At 41.6% G+C, this 19,783-nt stretch overlaps 1 protein-coding gene across 3 annotated transcripts in view; it reads right to left on the bottom strand.

Annotated features, from left to right (window-relative positions):
• Positions 1-11,912: 11,912 nt before the first annotated feature.
• Positions 11,913-19,783, bottom strand: part of LOC110486056 (spectrin beta chain, non-erythrocytic 1) — a 107,603-nt gene continuing 99,732 nt past the window's right edge. For all 3 annotated transcript variants that reach the window (XM_036942363.1, XM_036942361.1, XM_036942362.1), the window contains 5 exons: positions 17,669-17,723; positions 15,306-15,520; positions 14,954-15,127; positions 13,064-13,106; positions 11,913-12,650 (listed from right to left, as the gene is read on the bottom strand). In XM_036942363.1, the coding sequence (XP_036798258.1) occupies positions 12,432-12,650; positions 13,064-13,106; positions 14,954-15,127; positions 15,306-15,520; positions 17,669-17,723 (706 nt within the window). In that variant the 3' untranslated portion in view covers positions 11,913-12,431. The remainder of the gene's footprint in view (positions 12,651-13,063; positions 13,107-14,953; positions 15,128-15,305; positions 15,521-17,668; positions 17,724-19,783) is intronic.

Here is a 19,783-nt window from a genome sequence, read left to right as displayed (position 1 = left end):
GTTCAAGGGGGCCGAATACTTTCGCACTGTAGATGGGCTGTTTACAGATGGGCTATATACAGGTGCAGTGATGAGGGAGATGTGAGTCTCCAGCTTCAGAGTTTTTTTGCAATTCGTTCCAGTCATGGGCAGCAGAGAACTGGAAGGAAAGACGACCAAAGGAGGAATTGGCTTTGGGGGTGACCAGTGAGATATACCTGCTGGAGCGTGTGCTACGAGTGGGTGCTGCTATGGTGACCAGTGAGCTGAGATAAGGCGGGGCTTTACCTAGCAGAGACTTGTAGATAACCTGTAGCCAGTGGGTTTGGCGACGAGTATGAAGCGAGGGCCAACCAACGAGAGTGTACAGGTCGCAATGGTGGGTAGTGTATGGGGCTTTGGTGACAAAACGGATGGCACTGTGATAGACTGCATCCAGTTTGTTGAGTAGAGTGTTGGAGGCTATTTTATAGATGACATCACCGAAGTCGAGGATCGGTAGGATGGTCAGTTTTACGAGGGTATGTTTGGCAGCATGAGTGAAGGATGCTTTGTTGTGATATAGGAAGCCAAATCTAGATTTAATTTTGGATTGGAGATGCTTAATGTGAGTCTGGAAGGAGAGTTTAGTCTAACCAGACACCCAGGTATTTGTAGTTGTCCACATATTCTAAGTCTCTGTCAATCAGCCGTCCAGAGTAGTGATGCTGGAGTTGGAGGCCACGGAAGGAGAGTTGTATGGCACTGAAGCTCGTCTGGAGGTTAGTTAACACAGTGTCCAAGGAGGGGCCAGAAGTATACAGAATGGTATCGTCTGCGTAGAGGTGGATCAGAGAATCACCTGCAGCAAGAGCAACATCATTGATGTATACAGAAAAGAGTCGGCCCGAGAATTGAACCCTGTGGCACACCCATAGAGACTGTCAGAGGTCCGGACAACAGGCCCTCCGATTTGACACACTGAACTCTATCAGAGAAGTAGTTGGTGAACGAGGCGAGAAACCAAGGCTGTCGAGTCTGCCAATAAGAATGTTGTGATTGACAGTCGAAAGCCTTGGCCAGGTCGATGAATATGGCTGCACAGTAATGTCCCTTATTGATGGCGGTTAATGATGTCGTTTAGAACCTTGAGCGTGGCTGAGGTGCACCCATGACCAGCTCTGAAACCAGATTGCATAGCGGAGAAGGTATGGTGGGATTCGAAATGGTCAGTAATCTGTTTGTAACTTGGCTTTTGAAGACCTTAGAAAGACAGGTTAGGATATATATTCTGTAGCTGTTTGGGTCTAGAGTGTCACCCCCTTTGAAGAGGGGGATGACCGCGGCAGCTTTCCAATCTTTGGGAATCTCAGACGATGCGAAAGAGAGGTTGAACAGGCTAGTAATAGGGGTTGCAACAATTTCGGCAGATAATTGAAGGGGTCCAGATTTTGCAGCTCTTTCAGAACATCAGCTATCTGGATTTGGGTAAAGGGGAAATGGTGGGGTTTTTGGCGGGTTGCTGTGGAGGGTGCCGGGCAGTTGACCGAGGCAGGGGTAGCCATGTAGAAAGCATGGCCAGCCGTAGAGAAATGCTTATTGAAATTCTCAATTATAGTAGATTTATCGGTGGTGACAGTGTTTCCTAGCCTCAGAGCAGTGGGCAGCTGGGAGGAGGTGCTCTTATTCTCCATGGACTTTACAGTGTCCCAGAACTTTTTTGAGTTAGTACTACAGGATGCAAATTTCTGTTTGAAAAAGTTTGCCTTACCTTTTCTAACTGCCTGTGTATATTTGTTCCTAACTTCCCTGAAAAGTTGCATATCACGGGGGCTATTCGATGCTAATGCAGAACGCCACAGGATTTTTTTGTGCCGGTCAAGTGCAGACAGGTCTGGAGTGAACCAAGGACTATATCTATTCCTAGTTTTTCATTTTTTGAGAGGGGCATGCTTATTTAAGATGGTGAGGAAGGCACTTTTAAAGAATAGCCAGGCATCATCTACTGACGGGATGAGGTCAATGTCATTCCAGGATACCCCGGCCAGGTCGATTAGAAAGGCCTGCTCGCAGAAGTGTTTCAGGGAGCGTTTGACAGTGATGAGGGGTGGTCGTTTGGTCGCAGACCCATTATGGATGCAGACAATGAGGCAGTGATCGCTGAGATCTTGATTGAAAACAGCAGAGGTGTATTTGTAGGGCGAATTAGTTAGGATGACATCTATGAGGGTGTCCGTGTTTACTGATTTGGGGTTGTACCTGGTAGGTTCATTGATAATTTGTGTGAGATTGAGGGCATCGAGCTTAGTTTGTAGGATGGCCGGGGTGTTAAGCATGTCCCAGTTTAGGTCACCTAGTAGCACGAGCTCAGAAGATAGATGGGGGGCAATCAATTCACATATGGCATCGAGGGCACAGCTGGGGGCAGAGGGAAGTCTATAGCAAGCGGCAACAGTGACTTGTTTCTGTAAAGGTGAATTTTTAGAAGTAGAAGCTCAAATTGTTTGGGTACAGACTTAGATAGTAATACAGAACTCTGCAGGCTATCTTTGCAGTAGATTGCATCACCACCCCCTTTGGCAATTCTATCTTGGCGGAAAACGTTAAAGTTAGCAATGGAGATTTCAGGGTTTTTGATGGTTTTCCTAAGCCAGGATTCAGACACGGCTAAGACATCTGGGTTGGCAGAGTTTGCTAAAGCAGTGAGTAAAACAAACTTAGGGAGTAGGCTTCTAATGTAAACATGCATGAAACCAAGGCTTTTACGTTTACAGAAGTCAACAAATGAGAGCACCTGGGGGGTGGGAGTGGAGCTAGGCACTGCAGGACCTGGATTAACCTCCACATCACCAGAGGAACAGAGGAGAAGTAGGATAAGGGTACGGCTAAAGACTATACGAACTGCTCCCGGGTGGCGCAGTGGTTAAGGGCGCTGTTCTCCAGCGCCAGCTGTGCCATCAGAGTCCCTGGGTTCGCGCCCAGGCTCTGTCGTAACCGGCCGCGACCGGGAGGTCCGTGGGGCGACGCACAATTGGCTTAGCGTCGTCCGGGTTAGGGAGGGCTTGGTCGGTAGGGATGTCCTTGTCTCATCGCGCACCAGCGACTCCTGTGGCGGGCCGGGCGCAGTGCGCGCTAGCCAAGGTTACCGGGTGCACGGTGTAGCCTCCGACACATTGGTGCGGCTGGCTTCCGGGTTGGATGCACGCTGTGTTAAGAAGCAGTGCGGCTGGTTGGGTTGTGTATCGGAGGACGCATGACATTCAACCTTCGTCTCTCCCGAGCCAGTAAGGGAGTTGTAGCGATGAGACAAGATACAACACGAAATTGGGGAGAAAAAGGGGTAAAAATTCAACAACAAAAAAATAAAAAATAAATAAAAAGACTATACGAACTGGCCGTCTAGCACGTTCAGAACAGAGAGTAAAAGGGCACGATAGCATAGATTCAAGGCATAGTGTACAGACAAAGGTAAGGTAGGATGTGAGTACATTGGAGGTAAACCTAGACATTGAGTAATGAAGAGAGAGATATAGTCTCTAGAGATGTTTAAACCAGGTGATGTCATCGCATATGTAGGAGGTGGAACAACATGGTTGGTTAAGGCATATTGGAGCAGGGCTAGAGGCTCTACAGTGAAATAAGACAGTAATCACTAACCAGGACAGTAATGGACAAGGCATATTGATATTAGAGAGAGGCATGCGTAGCCAGGTGAACATATGGGTCATATGACATATGAGTGGTTGGGCTGGCTGGGGACACGGTGATTCAGACAGTTAGCAGGCTAACAAGCTAACAGTTAGTAGGCTGGGGCTAAACAAGCTAGCAGCTAGTAGATCGGGACAAGCTAGCAGTTAGCAGGCCGGGTTAGCAAGCAAGCAGTTTGCATGGGCTAGCAGTTACAGACCGCGCAGGTAAGCTAGCAGGTAGCAGGCCGGGGCCGGCAGCTAGCAGTTAATAGACCGGGGCAAGCTAGCAGTTAGCAGGCCGTGTTAGCAAGCAGTTAGCAGGGGCTGGCAGTTAGCAGACCGGGCAGGCAAGCTAGCAGTTACCAGACCGGGTTAGCAAGCAAGCAGATAGCAGGGGCTAGAAAGTTAGCCTTTGGGGGACGTCGCGATGGGGGTAAGTCTGTTTTTGCCACTTCGTGCGGTGACGTCGAAGAGCGGTTAGCTAGTTGTGAAGATCCAGATGAAAATGTTCAGTTTGCGGTAGGGAATCCGGGGATAAAAATAACAGGTCCGTTATCCTCTGGTTAGAGTCACGTTGTTCGAACTGACGAGAACTTTCCGAGCTGAAGGTTAGCTGATGACCGCTGGCAATGGTTTGCTGACTGATAGCTGGTAGTTAGCTGGCTAGCTTCAGCATTTCACAGTAAGGTCTATACTTGTTGTATTCAGTGCATGTGACAAATAAAGTTGGATTTAATTTAATTAGATTATATTGGCCATATACCACATCCCCTCGGGTCTTATTGCTTAAATAAACATATTTTCATGTGGTGAATTAGACCATTTTAATATGATTCAGTTGTATGATTCAGATTATAAAACCTGTTCTAAAAGTTTCATTTTCTGCTGGATGTGAAATCAAAGGACATTTAGAAAAAAACTATAAAATAATATGTCTTCACCATAGAAAGTATTACAGCTAAATCAACAGAAAGAAGGGGAAAATACATCAGGCAGTCATGGCTCATAAGGTCTCTTTCAAGTGAAAATGGGATCTTTGGTTACGGAGATGAGAATCTACACACGACATCAAAGCTACAGACTTCCGAGAAAATCTTAAATATTTGTTTTTAAAGTATTATACAGCTAGGGGGGCCAGTGACAATAAGGTCTATGCTCAGATTTACAGTATACAGAGTTTAGTCCTGGAGTTTCAAAGGAGAATCTCCACTGCTTTTTAGACCAGTATTTGTGTTTATCTGTTTCCAGGAAACCAGCAGATATTGCTATGAGCAAGATGCAAGACTTCGCTCCCACACGGTTACACACAGTATCTGCACATGTGCACGCACGGGTTCTCTTTACACTTTTACAATGTGGTGGCCACACGGGCAGTGGTGGAAAAAGTACTCAAGATAACTTCATAGAAAATGACTGAAGTAAAATATAAATAAATAAAATAGTAAAATACAGATACCCTCATAAAAACAACTTAAAGATGCACTCCCAAACTTTTGTATAATTTCAGCCAGTAGTTTTAAAAGTGGTGTTCACGAGCCAAAACTGGTCCCCGTTTTCTGTGTACTATGTCATCCAATTGTGTACCACATCATCCATTTCGTGATATGTTACGAATTTTGCAATTTGTATAATATCATATGAATTTTCCCATACGTATGACATATCATATGAATTTTGCAATTAGTGTGATATGTTACAAATCCAATGTGTGAGAATTTGTTGTGATTAAGATCCCGGAGTGTATCTTTAAGTAGTACTTTAAAGTATTTTTACTTAAGTAATTTAGACCACGGGATAAAAACAGCAGAGAAGTTGAGCTTCGCGCTTTAACGCTCCTCCTAGTTGTTGTGGAAATTGACCAACTATACTGTTTACCTTCTGCATCTACGTCATATTTAAAGCTGACTCTACCTTTAAATGTGCTTGACACTTAGTCAGGAACTAACTATCTAAATGACTTAAATGTCTTATTTGTGATTCCTATAGCTTTCTATAGCTGTGTGAGGCCTGTTGTTGTTTGTCATTAATGTATTTGTGGAGTGCAATATCAGCAACACGTGGGATAATAACCCATTATTAGTGTCTCTGGCAACTACATACCTGCCATAGGTGGATAAGTTAAGTCTTGTCTTTGGTCATTGATTGAGTGTTTTTCTCTTAGATGTTAAGTCCCTTATTTGGGAGACTTTGAGAGTTTCTGGACCGGTTCCGACTGACATTTTGGCGCTCTGTGAATGTTGTAGGGTGCAGTGCCTTATAGTGCCAAAGAAGCCCCATGCCTCTGCTCTACACTCTCTCAGCGGAAATGACTTGAAGAGTCAGGTTTCAGACAAAGATTTGCATAGGGTGTGACGTGTCAAAGGAACTATTTCCCATGCCTGTGAAACTCACAGCTGTCCTGGGTACTATGGGAGAGTCCATCAGATGCATGCAGCAATAGTAGTTTAATCTCGCTGTGATATTCTCCGCCGGATTTAGAGCTCTCAACATGAAAAAATACAAAATAATTTTATAGAATTGGAACAACAGTCCTGCAAAAAAATTGATTGCAGAGTGCATCAAATATGATTTAGACCTTGTTCATGGAAAAGTGTTTATTTCTGTATTTCAAAGTTGCAAATTGCTAAAAATTGTCCAAAGTGTTCCTATAATCTAGTTTAAGTGGTTATTTCTGCATTTCAATGTTGCAACTTCCTGAAAATTGTCCACAGTGTGCATATCATCTCGAATATGCAGAACAATTTTGTTTTTCATCCAGAGTGCATCAAACATGATTTAGAGCTTGTTTATGGAAAAGTGTTTATTTCTGCATTTCAGCGTTGCAACTTGCTGAAAATTGTCCACAGTGTTCCAATCATCTTGTTTAAACAGTACTACAAAAAAAAAATATGCTTAGCGAGTGCTTCAAACGCGATTTAGACTTTGTTGATGGAAAAGTGTTTAGGTCTGTATTTCAACTCTGCAACTTACTAAAAATTGTCCACAGTGTTCCTATCATCTAGTTTAAAACAGTACTTCAAAAATGTTTACTTACAGAGTGCATCAAACACGATTTAGACCATGTTCATGGAAAAGTGTTTATTTCTGTATTTCAACGCTGCAACTTGCTAAAAATTGTCCACAGGTGTTCCTATCATCTAGTTTTAAACAGTACTTCAGAATGTTTTACTTACATAGTGCATCAAACATGTTTAGACCATGTTTATTGAAAAGTATTTATTTTGTACTTCACAGTAGGAAATTGCTGAAAATTGTCCACAGTGTTCCTATCAACTTGTTTAAACAGTCCTGCAAAAAAAATGCTTATACAGAGTGCATCAAACATGATTTAGATCTTTTTTATGGAAAACTATTTATTTCTGTATTTCAAGGTTGCAACTTGCTGAAAAAATGTCCACAGTGTTCCTATCATCTAGTTTAAACAGTACTGCAAAAATGTTTACTTACAGAGTGCATTAAACATGATTTAGACCTTGTTGGGGGTTGCATCATGCTATGGGTATGCTTGTCTTTGGCAAGGACTATGAAGTTTTTTTAGGATACAAATAAACGGAAGAGAGCTAAGCACAGGCAAGTTGCTTACGAGAGTAGTTACAGTTTTGACTTAAATCGTCTTGAAAATACAGTTGAACTTTACACACACTTAGGTTGGAGTCATCAAAACTCATTTTTCAACCACTCCACAAATGTCTTGTTAACAAATTATAGTTTTGGCAAGTCAGTTAGGACATCTACTTTGTAATTGTTCCAACAATTGTTTACAGACAGATTATTTCACTTATAACTCACTGTATCACAATTCCAGTGGGTCAGAAGTTTACACTAAGTTGACTGTGCCTTTAAACAGCTTGGAAAAGTCCAGAAAATTATGTCATGGCTTTAGTAGCTTCTGATAAGCTAATTTACATCATTTGAGTCAATTGGGGCGTACCTGTGGATGTATTTCAAGGCCTACCTTCAAACTCAGTGCTTTGCTTGACATCATGGGGAAATCTTAAGAAATCAGCCAAGACCTCAGACAAAAAATTGTAGTCTGGTCTGGTTCATCCTTGGGAGCAATTTCCAAACGCCTGAAGGTACCACGTTGTACAAACAATAGTACGCAAATATAAACACCATCATACCGCTCAGGAGGGAGACGCGTTCTGTCTCCTAGAGATGAACATACTTTGGTGCAAAAAGTGCAAATCAATCCCAGAACAGCAGCAAAGGACCTTGTGAAGATGCCGGAGGAAACAGGTACAAAAGTATCTATATCCACAGTAATACGAGTCCTATATCGACATAATCTGAAAGGCCGCTCAGCAAGGAAGAAGCCACTGCTCCAAAACAGCCATTAAAAAGCCAGAGTACGGTTTTCAACTGCACATGGGGACAAAGATTGTACTTTTTGGAGAAATATCTTCTGGTCTGATGAAACAAAAATAGAACTGTTTGGCCATAATGACCATTGTTATGTTTGGAGGAAAAAGGGGGATGCTTGCAAGCCGAAGAACACCATCCCAAACGTGAAGCACGTGGGTGGTAGCATCATGTTGTGGGGGTGCTTTGCTGCAGGAGGGACTGGTGCACTTCACAAAATAGACTGCAATCATGAGGGAGGAAAATTGTGGATATATTGAAGCAACATCTCAAGATCAAGGTATTGGAGTGGCCATCACAAAGCCCCAACCTCATCCTATTGAAAATTTGGGGCAGAACTGAAAAAGCATGTGTGAGCAAGGAGGCCTACAAACCAGCTCAGTCAGGAGGAATGGGCCAAAATTCACCCAACTTATTGTGGGAAGCTACCCAAAACGTTTGACTCAAGTTAAACAATTTAAAGGCAATGCTACCAAATACTAATTGAGTGTACTTCTGATGAAATAAATAAAGCTGAAATAAATCACTCTACTATTATTCTGACATTTCACATTCTTAAAATAAAGTGATCCTAATTTTTACTCTGATTAAATGTCAGGAATTATGAAAAACTGAGTTAAAATGTATTTGGTTAAGGCGTATGTAAACTTCCGACTTCAACTGTACATGGCAAGACTTGAAATTGACTGTCTAGTAATGATCAACAACCAACTTGACAGAGTTTGACATTTTAAAAAGTAATAATTGGGAACTATTGTACAATCCAGGTGTGCAAAGTTCTTAGAGACTTACCCAGAAATACTCACAGCTTTAGTCTCTGCCAAAGGTGATTCTAACATGTATTGAATCAGCGAGCTGAATACTTGCGCACTATTTGAATACTTACTTACTTACTTAACATTTAAAAACATTTTTGAATACTTATCTAATCAAGATATAATAGTATTTTATTTTCCATAATAAAAATAAAATGTTAGATTAACAGAGTACTTTGTGTAGACTGACAAAAAAATGACAATTACATCCATTTGAATCCCACTTTGTAAGAACAAAATGTGGAAAAGGTCAAAGGGTACGAAGACTTTCTGAAGGCACTGTATGACAGAAGACAAGCTGCTTGTAGCTAATTATAGACAAGTTGACGAACAAATAGCCTATCAAAATGTTGGAAATTATAAGAAACAAAGGCCTAGTGGCGGTAAAAAAAAAATATCCTGCACCCCGTCAAAACATTTTTCCAGCATCTCTACAGTGCATTTTCTGTGTTTGTGGGTTAGGGTGCGGTGTGGGCCTCAGATTTTCACATATAGTAGGGCAGTTGCAGATGGGTTATTAGGAATTTTGGGCTGTTGTTGGGTTAACAAAAATATGACCAGCACTTCACAATAAGGTCCTCTGTATTGAAGTTATAGACTAGGGCATTTGAACTTTGAATGTGTATTTAGTTACATTGATTGCACAGAGCAGACAGAGTAGACTTAAAGTACTCATTAGATTACAGCAAGGTTCAACATTTTCAAGCAGACGAGCTCCACTTTCCAAAACCATAGATAGCACACAAACTATAATGTTTAATAGCATTTTAATGACATCGCACATTATTATATATAAAAAAGAGAGAGAGAGAGAGAGAAAGAGCGAGAGAGAGAGAGAAAGAGCGAGCGAGAGAGAGAGATCTACAGGTGCAGTTTCATACATCAGAAATCCGGGTCAATATTCCATATGCCCAAAGACCCAGGCATTGCAAAGCATTTCATTCCTATTACATAATTTCTGATTGTGCAGTAAGATGTTTTTTTTCTCAATACAATAGATACAGTGACAAAGAAATGCACACTATGTATCAAAAAACAGGATAACATAGCAAAAATTATAATGTGCAGTGCTAGAGCCAACAAGCAAGCAACCTTTTTTTGCAGTAAATGCTGAATTTCCACATTTCCATTTAACATCAATGCTTTAAAGTGTTTGTTATATATACTTATTTTATAATCTGTAACCAACTATTATTATTTGGAAACATATATTATGATGCAACTCAAGAGGGACAAAGGTAAACAAAGGAGAAAAAAAAATTACCGGTCCATGATACAGTGCCTTGCGAAAGTGTTCGGCCCCCTTGAACTTTGCGACCTTTTGCCACATTTCAGGCTTCAAACATAAAGATATAAAACTGTATTTCTTTGTGAAGAATCAACAACAAGTGGGACACAATCATGAAGTGGAACGACATTTACTGGATATTTCAAACTTTTTTAACAAATCAAAAACTGAAAAATTGGGCGTGCAAAATTATTCAGCCCCTTTACTTTCAGTGCAGCAAACTCTCTCCAGAAGTTCAGTGAGGATCTCTGAACGATCCAATGTTGACCTAAATGACTAATGATGATAAATACAATACACCTGTGTGTAATCAAGTCTCCGTATAAATGCACTTGCACTGTGATAGTCTCAGAGGTCCGTTAAAAGCGCAGAGAGCATCATGAAGAACAAGGAACACACCAGGCAGGTCCGAGATACTGTTGTGAAGAAGTTTAAAGCCGGATTTGGATACAAAAATATTTCCCAAGCTTTAAACATCCCAAGGAGCACTGTGCAAGCGATAATATTGAAATGGAAGGAGTATCAGACCACTGCAAATCTACCAAGACCTGGCCGTCCCTCTAAACTTTCAGCTCATACAAGGAGAAGACTGATCAGAGATGCAGCCAAGAGGCCCATGATCACTCTGAATGAACTGCAGAGATCTACAGCTGAGGTGGGAGACTCTGTCTATAGGACAACAATCAGTCGTATATTGCACAAATCTGGCCTTTATGGAAGCGTGGCAAGAAGAAAGACATTTCTTAAAGATATCCATAAAGTGTCGTTTAAAGTTTGCCACAAGCCACCTGGGAGACACACCAAACATGTGGAAGAAGGTGCTCTGGTCAGATGAAACCAAAATTTAACTTTTTGGCAACAATGCAAAACGTTATGTTTGGCGTAAAAGCAACACAGCTGAACACACCATCCCCACTGTCAAACATGGTGGTGGCAGCATCATGGTTTGGGCCTGCTTTTCTTCAGCAGGGACAGCGAAGATGGTTAAAATTGATGGGAAGATGGATGGAGCCAAATACAGGACCATTCTGGAAGAAAACCTGATGGAGTCTGCAAAAGACCTGAGACTGGGACGGAGATTTGTCTTCCAACAAGACAATGATCCAAAACATAAAGCAAAATCTACAATGGAATGGTTAAAAAATAAACATATCCAGGTGTTAGAATGGCCAAGTCAAAGTCCAGACCTGAATCCAATCGAGAATCTGTGGAAAGAACTGAAAACTGCTGTTCACAAATGCTCTCCATCCAACCTCACTGAGCTCGAGCTGTTTTGCAAGGAGGAATGGGAAAAAATGTCAGTCTCTCGATGTGCAAAACTGATAGAGACATACCCCAAGCGACTTACAGCTGTAATCGCAGCAAAAGGTGGCGCTACAAAGTATTAACTTAAGGGGGCTGAATAATTTTGCACGCCCAATTTTTCAGTTTTTGATTTGTTAAAAAAGTTTGAAATATCCAATAAATGTCGTTCCACTTCATGATTGTGTCCCACTTGTTGTTGATTCTTCACAAAAAAATACAGTTTTATATCTTTATGTTTGAAGCCTGAAATGTGGCAAAAGGTCGCAAAGTTCAAGGGGGCCGAATACTTTCGCAAGGCACTGTATATGTAAAACATTACTCGATGAGGGAATAATTTAAAGATATTCATCTTGTTTCAATTAAAGGTGTATTGTTAGGCTTATCTTGACCAAAAAAAGAAATGCGCTTATTCATAATGCTGGCTAGCTATGCCCTTGTGGAGCCTGATATTTTCTCGAGGTTGTTTGTTTTCAAGTAAGAATCATAGTAAATTATGTTGAAAAGTTTAATTAAATTCTTTATTCAATATGTGTATGTCCAGTCACAAAAAGGAATTATTTTGAAGTAATGTTGTCTCCCTTTTCAACAGAAAAAAAATGTAGGCCTGCCTCTTGAAGACACCCTCACAAAATTGAGGAAATGTTTAAATACTCAGACCCATTTTAACAAAACACAATGACAAAAAGCACAAAAACACACAAAACACATTTTTTTACAAGTAAATAATTAAAGGTAAAAAAAAATTAAATGGTCCTCATGATATTACCAAATCTATTTCATGATGGAACCTGCCAGATACACCTTGACACTAACAAACAAAGTTCAAATGTTTCATTTACATTTGTATTTCAAGTCTCATCAACAGTTTTACCCAATTCCAGGAACATTAAACACAGCATGTGGTGTAGTTGAGCAGGAATATCATTGTGGCTGGACAGACAAAAATTAAAAAGAAGTAAAGTAAAAACAATGCTGCACTAAAAGAAAAGAGAATGTCTTCATTGCTGAGAAACTTTATAGTTTTTTCTTGCCAAAGAGGCTGAATCGCTTCTCCTTGTCCTTTTCCTTGTCTTTCTCCCGCTTGCCCGGGCTGGATTCGGTGGTGAGGGTGACAGTGACGGGCAGGGTCTGGGCTCGGCTCGACGCCGGAGTGCTCTGGTTGCTGGGCGTAATCGATACCTTGTCAGGTGTCCCCGCGTTCAGAATGGCCTGGATCCATGTGCTCATCTCCTCCTGTAAGGGGTCATTGAAAGGTCAGTTTCCTAAGCACTTTTTTAGCTAATGTTGTGCTTTCTCTGTCTCAAAAAGAGAATGGCAATTGTAAAGATATATGTTTATAAGTGAATGAAATTTGCCAAAGAAGTACTTTGGCAAAGAAGTACTGAGTCTGGGTCGTCATGACATATAAAGTGCCACATTAGCTAGGGAATTTTGGGGAAACTCACCCTAGAAGAATAGGTGCATGCAAGGTAGTGGAGGCCAGTTTAACAACTAGCCCAATAATTAGGTTGGGTAGTCAAGAACAGGGCCTCTATACAAAAGTTGTTGTTCATTTGTTTTACAGTATACCCACTGTTTTGTTTTGGCCTACCGAAACAATATTTAACACAATTACACAAAATGGTAAACAAAGGAAGCCGACTTACCTCTTCTTTGGCTTGGAAGAGATACTCATTTCCATCAGCAACTCTGAGAAGAAAAAAAAAAATTTTTTTTTTGGTAACTTAATAAACATATATACACTGCTTAAAAAAATAAAGGGAACAATAAAATAACACATCCTAGATCGGAATGAATGAAATATTCTTAATAAATACTTTTTTCTTTACATAGTTGAATGTGCTGACAACAAAATCACACAAAAATTATCAATGGAAATCAAATTTATCAACCCATGGAGGTCTGGATTTGGAGTCACACTCAAAATTAAAGTGGAAAACCACACTACAGGCTGATCCAACTTTGATGTAATGTCCTTAAAACAAGTCAAAATGAGGCTCAGTAGTGTGTGTGGCCTCCACGTGCCTGTATGACCTCCCTACAACGCCTGGGCATGCTCCTGATGAGGTGGCGGATGGTCTCCTGAGGGATCTCCTCCCAGACCTGGACTAAAGCATCCGCCAACTCCTGGACAGTCTGTGGTGCAACACACAGTGGATGGTGGATGGAGCGAGACATGATGTCCCAGATGTGCTCAATTGGATTCAAGTCTGGGGAACGGGCGGTCCCCAATGCATCAATGTCTTCCTCTTGCAGGAACTGCTGACACACTCCAGCCACATGAGGTCTAGCATCGTCTTGCATTAAGAGGAACCCAGGGCCAACCGCATCAGCATATGGTCTCACAAGGGGTCTGAGGATCTCATCTCGGTACCTAATGGCAGTCAGGCTACCTCTGGTGAGCACATGGAGGGCTGTGCGGCCCCCCAAAGAAATGCCACCCCACACCATGACTGACCCACCGCCAAACCGGTCATGCTGGAGGATGTTGCAGGCAGCAGAACGTTCTCCACAGCGTCTCCAGACTCTGTCATGTCTGTCACATGTGCTCAGTGTGAACCTGCTTTCATCTGTAAAGAGCACAGGACGCCAGTGGCGAATTTGCCAATCTTGGTGTTCTCTGGCAAATGCCAAACGTCCTGCACGGTGTTGGGCTGTAAGCACAACCCCCACCTGTGGAAGTTGGGCCCTCATACCACCCTCATGGAGTCTGTTTCTGACCGTTTGAGCAGACACATGCACATTTGTGGCCTGCTGGAGGTCATTTTGCAGGGCTCTGGCAGTGCTCCTCCTGCTCCTGCTTGCACAAAGGTGGAGGTAGTGGTCTTGCTGCTGGGTTGTTGCCCTCCTACGGCCTCCTCCACGTCTCCTGATGTACTGGCCTGTCTCCTGGTAGCGCCTCCATGCTCTGGACACTACGCTGACAGACACAGCAAACCTTCTTGCCACAGCTCGCATTGATGTGCCATCCTGGATGAGATGCACTACCTGAGCTACTTGTGTGGGTTGTAGACTCCGTCTCATGCTACCACTAGAGTGAAAGCACCGCCAGCATTCAAAAGTGACCAAAACATCAGCCAGGAAGCATAGGAACTGAGAAGTGGTCTGTGGTCACCACCTGCAGAACCACTCCTTATTTGGGGTGTCTTTCCAATTGGCTATAATTTCCACCTGTTGTCTATTCCATTTGCACAACAGCATGTGAAATTTATTGTCAATCAGTGTTGCATCCTAAGTAGACAGTTTGATTTCACAGAAGTGTGATTGACTTGGAGTTACATTGTGTTGTTTAAGTGTTCCCTTTATTTTTTTGAGCAGTGTATTTCAGACTCAAAAGAGATTCGGATAGCAACATTTGCAAAAAAAAACATTCTGAAATGGCAGTCATTAAACTGAACTGGTTCTAACAAAATGAATTAGAACATTAAGAAATCTGATTTAGACCGAAGCAGATAGCGTAAAGAAGTGCAACTGAGAGGATCCACTTCTGGGGTGATTCCATGAGAAGAAACATGAACACCACTCAAATTTTTTACCTGAGTTTGAAGACATGCTTCTTTTTTTTGTAGTCCATGGCCACATCACACACAGCCCCGATTAGACTGATCGGAATCGCATTATGGTAGGGGATGCCTTGACCAGCACCCTTGTTGTCTTTGTAGAAGCCCATTTCCTGATTGTTGATAACGCAGTACACGTTATGCCATGATCTGAAAAAGAGAGCTTTGTGAGCCTGGGAAAAAAGTCATTGTGAGCCTGGGATGTATTGTACAACACAAGTTACCTTCCTTAAAATAATCTATTTACATAAAAAATAAACTGTATAATTAAATGACTTCTTCCAAACAATGCTATTTGGATTCTCTCTTTTGATACAGTTCACCATACCTGCTTGAGGCCTTCTTGTTGTGTCCCTCCCATTCATGCTTGCGATGCAGGAAGCCCTCCAGCTGAGCCACAGGCGAATCGTGGTTCTGGGTCGGCAACGTGGAGGACAGGCTGCCCTTGACCCGCCGGTCGGCTGTGGGTGAGGGAATGGGGCTCGGGTCCTTTGAGTTCTGCTCCGCCACTCCATTCATGATCTCAACTCTATCCAAGCCGTTCTGTGTGTGTGTGAGAGAGAGAGAGCCCAATCATTTCCCCAATCATGCCTTAAAACTAGAGTATGCAACGCTAATAGCTCTTTTGGTTTCTGAATTGTATTTGGACAAAGAATGTTGTGATTGAGTCAACCAGGTATGCGCCCAGGTAGGACGCCAGGTAGCGCCCCTGGAGGGGGTGGGGGTACTGTTACACCTTGGTCTGTTTCTCTTGTCTCCACCTCCCCTCTAGGTGTCACCCATCTTCCCCATTATCCCCAGTGTACTTATACCTGTGTTTGTATGTTGCCAGTTTGTTCTGTTCGTCAAGCCTACCAGTGTTTTTCCTCTTGCTCCTGTCTTTTTCTAGTTCCTGTTTGCTAGTTTCCCCGGTTTTGACCATTCTGCCTGCCCTGACCCTGACTGCCATTCTGTACCTTGTCACACCACCCTGGATTACTGACCTCTGCCTGCCCTTGACCTGTCGTTTTGCTTGCCCCATGTACTAGTAATAAACATTTGTTACTTTGACACTGTCTGCGTCTGGGTCTTCTCCTGAAATGTAATAAAATGCCCGAGTTACATGCATGGAAGTGTATTTGAGTTTTAAAATACATACCACGTGTATTTCCTAATACATTCCAATAATCAACTATTTGTCTTAAAAATAACATTTAAAATTATGAATATTTACTTTGGAATGTCTTTAAAAGTAATTAAATTACCCTAAATAGTATTTGAACCCTGGTCTGCACTGTATCACCATACCAATGATTTGTATTTGTATTTATTATGGATCCCCATTATCTCTTCCTGGGGTCCAGCAAAATGAAGGCAGTTATACAATTTTAAAAACATTACAATACATTCACAGATTTCACAACACACTGTCTGCCCTCAGGCCCCTACTCCACCACTACCACATATCAACAGTACAAAATCCATGTGTTCGTGTGTGTATAGTGTGTATGTTATCGTGTGTATGCATGTGTCTCTGTACATGTTTGTGTTGCTTCACAGTCCCCGCAGTTCCATAAGGTGTATTTTTATCTGTTTCTTCAAATCAAATTTTACTGCTTGCATCAGTTACTTGATGTGGAATAGAGTTCCATGTAGTCATGGCTCTATTTAGTACTGTGCACCTCCCATAGTCTGTTCTGGACTTGGGGACTGTGAAGAGACCGCTTGTGGCATGCCTTGTGGGGTATGCATGGGTGTCCGAGCTGTGCGCCAGTAGTTCAAAACAGACAGCTCGGTGCATTCAACATGTGAATACATGTGAATACCTCTTATGAGTATACATGAGTATATATGAGAATACAAGTAATGATGAAGTCAATCCCTCCTCCGCTTTGAGCCAGGAGAGATTGACAAGCAATCTCTGCTGCCCTGTTTTGAGCTAATTGCTAAGTCCCGGTTTGTGGCACCTGACCACACGACTAATCAGTAGTCCAGGTGCGACAAAACTAGGGCCAGTAGGATCTGCCTTGTTGATAGTGCTGTTAAGAAGGTTGAGCAGCAGCCCTTTACTATGGACAGACTTCTCCCCATCTTAGCTACTGTTGTATCAATATGTTTTGACAATGACAGTTTACAATCCAAGGTTACTCCAAGCAGTTTAGTCAACTCAACTTGCTAAATTTCCACATTTTTCATTACAAGATTTGGTTGAGGTTTAGGGTTTAGTGAATGATTTGTCCCAAATACAATGCTTTTAGTTTTAAAAATATGTGACAGGCATGCACAAGCAGGAATTGCTGCTTCATTGTTCTACATATGCTTGGGTCTTAGTTTGTCATTAGTAGTGATTGAATAAGTACTGGAATGACAGGGTAGCGCAGGACAAAATGCAGATTAACCTACATAAGAGGTGGCCTTGACACCAGTGGGGTCATGCACCAACATTAACTATTATTATAATTTGAAGAGGCATGGTTGGGCCTTCACACCAAAATAATGTAATTTATATTTAATACATAAAATATTTCAATATATTAATATTCATTCTTCAGCTTTAATGCAATTATGTTTTCTGGTAAACGCCTCAGATGCAAACAATGCACCTTAGGTGAGATTTAACAATGTAATGCTCTGAGAAGTAAGGCCCTAGTCAGTCTATTGACCCTAAAAGCTGGCATATTTTTGGTAGTAAACTTTGGAGCAGTGACTTACCTGTGGAGAATCCTGGTCTGAGGGCAGTCCGTTCTGCAGTCCGTTCTCTACTCCACTGTGGAGAATATAAAGTAGAAAGGGATAATCAGGAAGCGAGTCAATGAAGATGAGTAAGTGTCCATGAGCTACCTAACAACTTGCCTGTGGTGATTTTCATCGCTAACTTAATTTACTTGAAAGAGTCACAATTGTTTGATGAGTGCACATGTTGGTTCTTTGCCCTAGCACTACAAAGATTATTCAAATAATCTAATCTTAATGATGAGTTGATTATTTCAATCAACTGTGTGGTGCTAGGGCAAAAACCTAAACGTTAACCCCCTGGGGTCCCCATGACAGAGTTTGGGAAACACTGAAATACGTAAAAGGAAGCACTTTGTTATTCTACGATTGGAATGAGTCTGGGAGTGGAATGAGTCTGGGTCTTTGAGATAAGTAACATACTACATTAGCTATGATGGCTTTGGGAAACACACCCTTGTCTGTTTCTTTACCAACACTGCTACTAGGGCGGTGGCAGTTACAACATTTCGTCAGCCAGTGATTGTCAAGGAAATAACTGGTCTCACGGTAATTGACCATTCATCTCCTGGGTTTCACACATAGCCTACAAGCTAACAATGCAGACCTTGAGAACATCTACATTTTAAAAAGTATAATAAATCCATGTAATATAGCCTACACCTTCACAATAAATCCATGATTTATTGTAGACAGGTCTAAAGAAGCTTGATACGAAGAAAATGTAGTCTATTTCAGAAGAACAGAATAACATACTCAACATATATGTCCTTATGTTAGGTCCTGATCTGGCTATGCCAAATGGCTGTGGGCTACACTAGTTCATTTAACAGACAAGATTTGTTTAGAATTCTGTGACATTATTGTATATTATTTTATAGTATGAAGACCACAATTGAACAAAGCTGAATAAAATCGAAATATTATTTCCAAAATGATTTGAGGGAGTGCGCACATTTGGCTATTCTGTATTGAGCGATTAGCAAAGAAATAGGTACTCCTATATGCTTCATTTAGAGTTATTAATGTAACTTTAGTTTTCTAGAAACGTTGGGCTATATGTTTTGATGTTTAATACATTGTAAGGCTGCATGATGCGACTCCAATGATGATTTGAAAACAGTAGCATGAGCTCTGCTTTGTTTTTTTGCACAGGCTGTAAACACTTCATTAGTCTTTCATTCACAATTTGACAAGCACTTGATAATGCCTCGATTTCACTGTGGCATCCCATTTGTGGCCGTAATGCACTCTAAAAAAAATCCATGCCTTTAGTGGCCAGTGGCCGGAGTGCTGTGTTGTGCCCTTCTCCCTGAGTGCTGCATTGTGCCCTTCTCCCTGAGTGCTGCGTTGTGTCCATCTCCCTGAGTGCTGCGTTGTGCCCATCTCCCGGAGTGCTGCGCGCTCCTAAACACCTATCACTCACATGGCTCTCCATCCCATGATCAGGTCTTTCTCACAGGCTACAAGTGAAGACAGACACATCGGGGATGCATCCTAATCCAACAAGATGAGTAGGCCTAACGAGCAGCAAAAGCACTAGCCTTTGTCAATCTACTATCCGCATAGTACAAAAGTCGACATATTCTATTCTGTGCGAGAAATAAATATTCCAAACATAGTCTGGGACAGTTGTGGGTTGCAATAGATTGCAAATTAATACAACCACTAGCATCAAAACATTATTTGACACAAATTTGGCTGACGCAACAGATCAGAACATTTAGCTTAAATTGTTAATAAACTATTAGGCTATTTCTTCACATTATAAGCACAGCAATGTACACATGGCAGTAGGCTATAAGCGCGAATGTTCCATTAGCGGGAAAACACCATTATAAAAAAAACATTATTAAAAAGGTGCATTTTTATGGTGAAATTATCTACCCCAAACTTGAAACTCACGCTCTGTTTATGCATGCCAGTTAGGCTCTTAACGCCTTTGTAAAGCGGATTAACGTGTTTAATTTTAAGAAGTTATTTGGCCACTTTAATTGTGATACTAACCTTATCAAAACATATAGGCATATGGGCTAGGCTACATAAGGTGTGTGACTACGATTAGAAAAAAAAAATGCAGTTTCTTATGCTGGG

This window comes from Oncorhynchus mykiss, chromosome 13 (genome assembly GCF_013265735.2).
Source record: "Oncorhynchus mykiss isolate Arlee chromosome 13, USDA_OmykA_1.1, whole genome shotgun sequence".
Taxonomy (NCBI): Eukaryota; Metazoa; Chordata; class Actinopteri; order Salmoniformes; family Salmonidae; genus Oncorhynchus; species Oncorhynchus mykiss.
Note: the sequence above shows the minus strand (reverse complement) of the source record. Positions and strands in the feature narration are given on the sequence as shown.